Source organism: Camelina sativa, chromosome 4, assembly GCF_000633955.1.
Source record: "Camelina sativa cultivar DH55 chromosome 4, Cs, whole genome shotgun sequence".
Taxonomy (NCBI): domain Eukaryota; kingdom Viridiplantae; phylum Streptophyta; class Magnoliopsida; order Brassicales; family Brassicaceae; genus Camelina; species Camelina sativa.
In genome coordinates this window covers 12043887-12054275 of record NC_025688.1, presented here as the reverse complement: position 1 = coordinate 12054275, position 10389 = coordinate 12043887, and the positions used below count along the sequence as shown (strand labels likewise).

Genomic DNA, 10389 nt, shown 5'->3' with positions numbered 1-10389 from the left:
AATTAAGTCTCCCCCATGAACAATGATTCTCACCCATAAGTACAAAACTCCTTATCACTAGACGGTGATTAGAATTATATCAAAAACCAGAACCAGAATCATTCTCCCCCAGCTTGAGTGATCAACTAAGTCAAAAACAGACATATGTATCACAATAGTATACTGAGTTATGGGAATCACTTACCTGCTGACAGTGCTTCGCATCCTTAAGCACTTTGATGATCAGTCTCGTCGCCTATTGAAACAGCTTCATGTTTGTAGGCATTTTGACCCTCCTTGCAATCACAACTGGATGTTGGGAAATAGGACGCTGATAGTCGAGAATTCGAACAGCAGGTAGCTCTTTGATCGAACCACAGTGTGACCGTCCTTTGATCGAACAGCAGGTAGCTCTTTGATCGAATCAAGGGATAAGGAAACTGTTTGCTCTCGTCTTTATCTTTTCCTTATTTGTTGTAGAGAATATTCTTCATATCTCCAAGGATAAGGAAACTGTTTGCTGCTCAAGTTTATCTTTTACTTAATTTGTTGTGGAGAATATTCTTCATATCTCCAAGAAAAATCTTGACTCTATCTTCAATGCCAAGTCATCAACTTCCCTCGACACATCATCACATCCACTCACGTCTTGCCGCATCAGCTCACACATCCACGTCAGCAACTCAGGCGCTTGTGATCTGATGCAGCTTCCTGATTGGAACAACACTCTGTTCGGCACAACGACTCGTTCCTCGCAGCGAGTTGTTCCAGAATCTGTATTTACAGTTTTTACTGATCAAACCGATAAAGCGTTGCTCGAGTTCAGTTCTCAAGTTTCTCAAGGCAAAAGAGACGATATCTTGTCCTCATGGAATCACTCTTTCTCTCTCTGCAATGGGATTTGGACTGCAGAGACTTTGGCTGTAGATACTTTAACTGTTAAAATCTTATTGTTAAAAAAGAAAACTTTAAAAGTTGTGACGGTAATTTTCTTAATAACAAAATTGTAAGAAAATACAAAGGTGATGATAAAAATAATAAATTTGTGAAGAGAAATGGATGTCAAAATAAAGGAAAAAAATGCTGATAATTAAATGTTTTTAAATTTTATATTCAATCTAAAAACAAATTTAATATAATTATGTTATAAACTGTATAAAACGTAAGAAGAAGAAAAAAACATTCTAAAAAAAATTATAAATTAATTAGATAAAATTTAATTAATGGAGAATTTGAAAAGTAAATAAATTAAAAATTATTATTTAAAATACATTAATTTATAATTTAGTCTTTTGATGTACCGCGGGTGAATAAACAAACGTAACTTATATTACTAAGGTATAACGATATGAGTCGGTCATAATATGGAAATGGAGCAACTTATATCATAAAATTATATTGGAAATACTTATCAACAAAAACAACAAGTCATTTAGAGCACTTTGATAGAAATACTATATATATGCCCGGAAGCGCCAAATGATTGATTTATGCAAATATAAAAAACGACCGTTGGAAAACAAAAAGAGACCAACGAGAATTCAAAGTTGAAAAAGTCAATCAACTCGCAAACCTAAAATTGCTCTACAAATCAAGACTAAAAACGGCTTCGAAAAGTATTTCTTTCGCAGAGGGGATTGTTGTTTCCCTTGATGAATTCTAGTTTCAAAAAACGAACTTCGGTTTAAGTCAAAAATTGAGCAATACACTTGGTAGCTTAACCTTTGCCGGCAATAATCCGTTTACATAGCCATGAAAGAGACAACTAACAAAATCTTAGTCCAAGCTGAGTCATCGTTACAACATACGTCTGTCTAGCTCCCCGTGTTAATTTTAAAACATTGATTCAAACGAACATAACACCTAGCAGAACCTAAGTCATCAGAAAAAATCATCCAACGTTAGAGGAGCAGCTCTGGCGGCGGCCAACACCTTTGTCTCTTTTCCCAGCAAGGCCTCCGTTTCTGAGCACTTTAGCTTCAAGTTGTTCAGTTCTTCCTTCTCTTTCTCCAGTAGAGCTTCTATGTCTGAGCACTTCTGCTTAAAGACCTTAAGCTCTTTCTCTAATTCTTGCATCCGAGTCTTACCAAACTGCTCTTCCATCTTCTTTTTCTTTACGTCCTCCACCTTACGTTCCAACCAATCCACCTTAAACCCCGAATCCTTCAGGTATGTTAATGCTTTCTTTGCTTGGCTTAAGTCATCAAAGGAAAAGTCTTGCAGTGCCTGGCACAACGTCTCTATTATGTTGAGAAGGAGATTTATGCATGACGTTCTCATATGTTGGTTCTTTACTCGGAACTCTAGTGTCATATCCGGGTGTCTTTCCAATATACGTTTCACAGATTCCGCCTACAGTTGAAACAAAGTATAATAAACTCATATGTATACTCCATATCCAAAGGCTGGATGGTATCATTAGTTAGAAACCTCAGAGCTGTAAGTAATGTTCAAATATGTTCCTATCTAACCAAACATTCTTAAACAGTGAGAAAATAAACTTTTACCTGTGAAGGAAGAACTTGAAACCCGTAGACATTAATGCTTTCCTTTACGGAAGCACCATGATCGTTAAGCTTTATCCTTTTCGGAGGATGAATTACAATTTTAGATGCATCTGAAACGTCTAATTCGCCAATAACTTCAAGAACATCTACCTCCGCAGTAATCTTGACTCCATCGTTAACAAGAAATCCACTTTTCTTGGCATAAAGTTTGGTAAGGAGGAGCATTTTATGATTCCCAGAAAGAGTAACATTTTGATCAAACCATTGTTCTTTATCTATAGACAACAAGAAGATAGAACTGATCATCTAACTGAACACAAACAAACACAAGTAGACATATATAGAACCCACAAAATACGAACTATCACCTCGTTGTTGGGAGAGTAGACCGGAGAGTTGATTGACAACAGTTAGGCGAAATTTTACGTGTCTTCTCCATCCACAAGGCAAAGTTTTACGAGTAGCAACCATCAGATACAAAGACAAATGACTAGCATTCTGAAATCCCTTTGGATAGGCCATAAGACGCCTGCTTACAAACAAAAAAAAGCCATAAGACAGTCAGCAACGGAGGATGTTCTCATAAACCTATACTGGAGGAGAAAAACAACAACATAAGTTGTCTTCTTCTTACCATTTGCAGCCAGCGATCACAAATTCATCAGAATGAATGGTCAAGCACGCAGATTCCAGAGATGAGAAATTCTTAATCACCCAAGTGAATTTCTTATCAGCTGCTTCTTCATTCCCCATTGAAGATGACGACTCCTCGCAATCAAACTTGAAGACGAGAAAACGGAACTCTAGAGTGGCATTGGCACGCACCCAATTCGCAAATGGAACCACGCTTGTGTCCCTTGGTCTTCTTGACTCTATGTATTATGAAAGAAAGGACTTTGGTTGGACGCTTTTGTCGCTTGGTCTTCTTGACTCATAGATTATGAAAATGGACTTAAAGTGGACTTCGGCCCAATTTATTTAAGCAAGCTCGATAGCATATATAATGACCATGACTCATAGTCTACCAGTCTCTCAAAAATGTCTATTAGTAGAGATTTATATGAATTTGTCTTTTGAATCAATCTAGAGAGTGTTATGAGCCTGTACCTTCGCCGCAGATCTAGTAACTGGACCCGTCGTAAGTTGCTTAAGTTGCTTGGGGAAACAAAGAACGTAAAAGCTTTTAGCTTCCCTTAACCCTAGTCTCTCCTGAGAATAAGGTTTAATGCTTCGAAGTTCCCTTTATTCATGTTTGAGTCTCCTTTTTATAAAGACCCTGACAACCGACTCTTAACTACTAATTAACTAAAATTACCATAACCATAATTGAATCTAAAAAAGAAATAGAAGTAAATCGACATAAGAAGCTTCTAAAGTCTTCTTGTTCCTTCTATGATATTTAATCCCATAGCGTGTATCAGAGAGATGTCTCTTTTTATTTTTATTTTTATGAAATAAAATCCAAGTTATTTGTGTTTTTGATGACAATTTAAAGATCTTCTTTTCTTTACTTTTACTTAAAACTTTGATAAGCTATTTCCTTTCAATTTCATTTTCTATATTTCTTTCTAGCTTAATAAGCTCATTTGAGCTTGAATCCTACCAGATTTGGATTCTCTTACATAATTTACCAGTTCGGCTAAATTTATCCTTCGTAACAGTTTATTGTTTTTGCATGAATGTAAAATTGTATTCATACAAAAACGTTTGTACTATGAATGCGACTTAAAGTAGAAAAGAGTTCTGAAAAAAAAACTTACTACAACATGAGGAATGTACAAGCTATGGGTATGGAACCAAGCTCCCTCATAAGCAGAACTTCTCGAGAGTTGATTTGAGCTTAACCGGTTTCTAATATTTTTGTCAATCATGCTAACAAGTTGGGACAGCGCCACAAATTAACAAATCTCCCCAATGGAAACCATATATCATGCCAGAACGATGTTAACCGACCAAAACAAACCTCCATCTTGTGGAACATGTTTGAGCTCTAATTAACTTGACCCTTTACAGGCTCATGCCTGTTCCAGAACACATAAGTTTGAATCACATCAGCTTTACCTTCTTTGCTCTTCGTGATGAGATCAGACCACATCTGAAAAAAAAAAAAAAAAAACCCCAATTCCTCTAAGTTAGCATTTCAACAAAACTATCAAGCTTTTTTTTTTTTTTTTTTTTAAACACTTTATTAATGGGCCTTCCCAAAAATAATGGACAAGGCCTTGGTAGTTTACAATTGGGCAGGTACAAAAAGAGATAACAGAAAAATTGGTCCACTAACGAAAACAAGATCGACTCCTGCTGAATTTAGTTTGGCCTGAAGCAGCGGTCTAAACAGTAATTCCGGCGAAAGCGAGATCCACTCCTTTGCGGCATAGATAATGAAGTAAACCCTTACCAGAAGCTTTCGAAAACTGATGCCGGTTCACACTCCATCGTCTCACCTAACCCGGAACAAATCTCCCGGCTTGTTCTAACCGCCGACAGCAGGCTCTGCAGTGTTTGTCCCTTGCCTAGCAACTCAACAGACTCAGAGCTATCCCCCGTTTCCAGACTCAGAGCTATCCCCCGGTTATCTCAGAGCAAGAAAAATGCGGCGATCTCTAACTTGTTGATTGCTCAAGACATAAACTAAAGATCGGAATCCGCAACCGCCTACTAAGATCCAATGGATCTAGAACTTACCTCCAAGACGAGCAGCGTGATCCACCAATCCTCCATCGACTTCCGCTGCAAACTACAGCGGTCAATTGAATGTTGAGCTGTAAGAAAAACACCTACGACAACCTTCGGCGTCTTCAACCAAGAGGAAACTCCGGCGAACAACCACAAACCTTTCATCGTATCCATGTGCCAGATCTGCTCTGGAAACCACCTACCTTGAGCCCATAAACGGACGGAGGACAGCCGCAAAACTCAGGGAAAATATCATAAAGCTCTTACTACTGCAATTAGAAAGTTTATAAAAATACAACATAACCCCATGCTAAAGTTAATTTTAAGAAAAGATAGCAAATAAAAAAGTGGATTTAAAATTAGTTAATTAAATTTTAACATTCTCCTGGTCTGATTATTGAATGTTAAATTATCTGATCAAGACACTTAAGAAAAAAAAGCAATTTTGTCTCAACAACGAATCATGACGTCTTTTTTAATATATACCTCAGAGTTTTGTTTCGGTGGAGCGTCTTGAGATATAAGGAAACTTCCTCTTATTTCCGGAAAAAAAGCTGAAGAGAGAGATTCAGATTCTTCTTAAAAGGAGGCTTGGCTCATTAAAACGAGAAACCAACACAATCACCGCTATGTATAAAAAAGATGGTGAAGAGAGCTTTGCAAACTGCAGGATTTGGTACTGGAAGAGCTTTTGCTGATTTGTTCTCTGCAACTCAGTCCTCCACTTGGTGATCATCAACTTCAAAGAATAAAAAATGTAATATATATGTGCAGTGGCGGAGCGAGAAAAGTTATTCATGGGTGTCATAACTCATAATATTTTTCTCAAGAAAATATAGATTATGATAAAAAAAAATGTTTTTACAAAAGTTCATTCTAAAGATGAATCCTACGCTCACTCATACTTTGGAAACATTTAATCACTGTTTCGTTTGTCACAGTGTCAAGTACCTGTTTTTCAATAAAGCAAACTAGACAATCACTAAAAAATGTATCACAAATACGATTACGTGAAGCTGTCTTCACAATGTTCATTGCAGAAAAACATCTTTCAACGGTTGCGGTAGCAACAGGTAGAATCAAGGCTAGCTTCAAAAGTCGATAAACCAAAGAATGAGAAATATGTTTCTTTGTCTCCACCATCACATGAGCTAGATCACCAAGACTTTTAAGATTAGAAAACCTTTCATCTCTTTGCACATTATCAAGATAGATGTCAAGTTGATGATCAAGAGATACACGCTCCACAAAACTAAAGTCATCTGGATAAAGCTCAGCCATTCTCACCAACATTGATTTATTAAATTGCCGAAAAGAATCCACCGGACTTAAGGATGCAATGCAAACAAGTAGTTCTGAATTTACCTCGTCAAATCGATCATTGAACTCTTGAAGTTGCATATCTAAGACAGTGTAGAAACAATCTACCTTATAGTGATGCAAGTTGCTTATGTTGGTCTTTTTCCTTGGCCTTCTTGAATCAACAAACTCTTCGTCCATATTAAGCACTTCTGTATTGTTTTTCTCACCAAAAGAACATACTTTAGTAAGAAAATCATCCTATCCATCATCACTAAGCTTCTGCAGTTGTCGCTTAGTAGATGCCACCAATGAAATAGCATTCAAGATATCTTGATCTCTTCTCTGTAAAGCCTTGGATAAGCTATCAGTGTGCCCCAAAATATGTAAGGTTAACTGGAGATAGAAAGCAAAATCAAAGGTATGAAAGTATTTGAGGAGGCCATATGCTTGTCTCCTTTTGGTTGTATCTACGCCCTCATCCTGAATATATTCAAGAACCTCAATAATACAAGAAAACAAATCAACAAGCCGTAGTAAAGTCCTATAATGTGAACCCCAGCGAGTATTTGTAGGCCGTTGAAGTGAAAGCTCCTGATTTAACCCAGTTCCAGTCTTAATTTCACCATTACTAATCCCTTCTTCAATTTTTTTGCGATAGCTTTCCCGAAGCATGTCTTTTCTCTTGCAAGAAGCCCCAACCACATTCAATAAGAGAGAAACCATATCAAAAAAGTCTCCAACTTCAAAATGTTTTTTTGCTACCGCCACAACAACTAACTGCAATTGATGGGCAAAGCAATGAACATAATACACTGAACTACTTTCTTTCAAAATCAGTGACCTCAATCCATTGAATTCTCCTTTCATGTTGCTAGCTCCATCGTAACCTTGTCCTTTCACCTTTTTCAAACTCAATCCATGTTTGGCAAACAAAGAATCAATAGCAATCTTCAGAGATAAAGAAGATGTCTCCTTCACATGACTAATGCCAACAAATCTTTCTTTTACTATTCCATACTTATCAACAAAGCGAAAAACCACAGCCATCTGCTCTTTGTCTGAAACATCAGCTGATTCATCTACCAATAAGCCAAAGACATCGTTACCAATTTCTTGGATAACAGATTTAGTTACTTCTTCTGCAAAGCAGTGCACAATATCTTTTTGAACTGGAGGAGATGTCATCTGATTATTTTTAGGGGCATTCTTCAACACAACTTTTCTCACAATCTCATTTTGGCCAGCAGTATATTTGAGAAGCTCCAAAAAATTACCTTTATTTGTTGAATCTTCTGTCTCGTCATGGCCACGAAAAGGTAATCCTTGATGTAACAAATGTCTAGAAACATCAATTGAAGCACTCAGCCGAACTCGATACTCATCTTTCATAACATCAGTTTGCTTCTGTAAAGCATGTTTGATAGACTGACCTTGTCTCATCAAGGCATCACATTTATTTTTGGAAATGCTGTGAAAACTAGTATGATCACCTACATGCTTAGTAAACCCATAGGTTTTATTCCACCCACAATAACCAATCGAAACAAAAGCATCACTCCCACCTTGTTTCTCAGCTTGATCTTTGAATAAATAACAACACAAGCAAAAAGCTTTTTCTTTTTCCACACTATACTCTAACCAATCACTTCCATATTGATCATACCATTGTGGATTAAAACGCCGTAATATACCTCCTACAATAATTTGTTTAAAATTATGATCACGAGGTTGATAAGGTCCTCTTATCAAATATCTACGTCGTACCTCCTCTCTTTGATTAGGATGATAACTTAGAATGCTTTTTCTTTTAGCTGGATCCCATGGCAAGTCATCCGAATCAATGTTGGGTGGTGGAGATTTTCTTTTCAAAAATCTATCAATTGTATTGCCTACAAAAAATACACAACCGAACAAATTATCTATACATGTAACATGTTTGCGTAATTATTTGTACAAAAAAATCTAACATACAAGTAATGAAATAAATTTTTGTTACGTTCCAACTAGGTAACAAACTAACAATAATAAATAATAATTCATGATTCCATTCCCACTAAGATATCCAAGAGAAAAACTATTAAGCAATCCCTTCTATTTTCACAAATCCAAAATCGTATATAGTATTTTAATTACTTAAACTAAACAAAACAAAAAATCTTATACAAACGAATTAACTTAAGATTCATAGTTTTCAATCTGCTTAAGCAAAGATGATGATGGAAATTGGAAAGGAAGATTGGAAGAGTACGCACGATGATGATGGAAGAGGAAGAGTCCAAACTTTTGTTAAATTAGGTTTTTTTAATCAACTTATTATTATGTTTAGTCATACAAATATATTGGATTAAGATTTTGTTAAAAACTAAGTCCACCCGTTTGTCCAAAAGCCCAAATGTTAATATTTATTTAAGGGTGTCAACAAAATTTTATAGGGGTGTCAAACGTAACTTAAACATATGTTAATTAATTATTTTTATAAAAACTCTTCTAAACTTTATAATTTCATGGGTGTCATATGACACCCCTCATTCTTTTCTGCCTCCGCCACTGTATATGTATTCTTTTATTCTTAAGATATTCATATGTAAAATATAAACAATAGAGGAGAAAAAAATAAATAGAAGTTAGTGGAAGGTTTTAGATAAAATTATTATTAATTAATATTTAAGACATCTATTAGAGAATAACTGATGAAAATGCTCTTAGACCATAATTACTAGTAGTTATTTCTCCCAAATTCTCTTATTAAAAACTAATAAAAAAAATAAAAGGAGAGAGAAATAAAGAAAACGTTGCTCAAAGTAGTTATGAAGCAAGTTTCTCAGACATTTTTACACATGTCAGTTTCTTATAAGTTATGTATTAAAATATTTTTTTTTTTTTGAGCAACGGTGCGCTAATGATGCTCTTACAGTCTATATATATATAACAACATAATTCAGATACACGATCAAAGTTGTGTGAGTTTTTTTTAACCCTAGCTTACGTTGAGAACGTTCAACTGAGAGAAACACTCAGTTGCAACAGAAGAGAGATCATGAAGGTCATGATTGCAACAGAAGAGAGATCACTAGATCTTAACCGTTTGGCATATTCTGCAATTAGAGCTGCTAATGTTTCGGATGATGATCGCTGCTTTGGGAATCTACAATACATGAAACAGAGCTTGAATCTCTTTGTCAAAGATTTTTACATTCTGAAGCGATACTTCCTCTGGCGAGTCTAAGAGATCACGAAAACCCTAAGATATGAACGAAAGCTAACATCTTGTTTAACTCATGGATGAAGACTCTTTACTCCAACGGAAGAACAAACTCTTCTACTTGCAACAAAGTTGCTCTTCCCCTGAAACTGAAGATGATGGGGACATCAAGTCATTATCAGCCAAAGATCAGGGAGGGAACACCAATAAGACGGCCAAGATACTTGGAGAGAATCAGCCCGAGCGTACCAAAGAGATACATGCCTTTCTTGAAGCATATCAACCCAACCAAAAGGAATTAAGCTACAAAACGACTTGTTCTACATTCTTGACCCATCAGAGGAACACGTCGAGTTGGAATCAAGCCAAAATCAATTTTGGTTTAGAAGTTATTCAATTTCTAAACCAATGGTTTCTAGACTTGCCTTATTTGGAGTCTCACGAGTTTGGTAAAGATCAAACGTATCTGTGGCAGCCAAGAGACTATTATATACTTCTAGAAGATCCCTACAACACTCTAAGGTGCACCAACACACAAGAGATCAGGCGGATCCTCCCACACCTTTACTTTCTATATCCGGAACCAAGCTTGCCTTATTTGCCTTGTTTGGAGCCTAACGAGATCAACCAGAAACAGTTCTTTCCCAATCTGTTTGACTGCGTCTCAGAGACCCTCCATGATGTGATCACGGGATCGACCACTCGGCCGTGAACACTCGATTC

General features: G+C 36.3%; 2 protein-coding genes across 2 annotated transcripts; both read right to left on the bottom strand.

Moving 5' to 3' along the window:
• LOC104783772 (MATH domain and coiled-coil domain-containing protein At3g44790-like) lies at positions 1861-3239 on the bottom strand. The gene is made up of 4 exons (XM_010508884.1): positions 3121-3239; positions 2855-3015; positions 2487-2761; positions 1861-2331 (listed from the first exon to the last, which is right to left on the bottom strand). Exons 1-4 carry the CDS (start codon positions 3237-3239, stop codon positions 1861-1863), a joined length of 1026 nt encoding a protein of 341 aa, XP_010507186.1.
• Positions 6723-7904, bottom strand: LOC104783771 (zinc finger MYM-type protein 1-like). The gene has a single exon (XM_010508883.1). The coding sequence runs from the start codon at positions 7902-7904 to the stop codon at positions 6723-6725; it is 1182 nt and encodes a 393-aa protein (XP_010507185.1).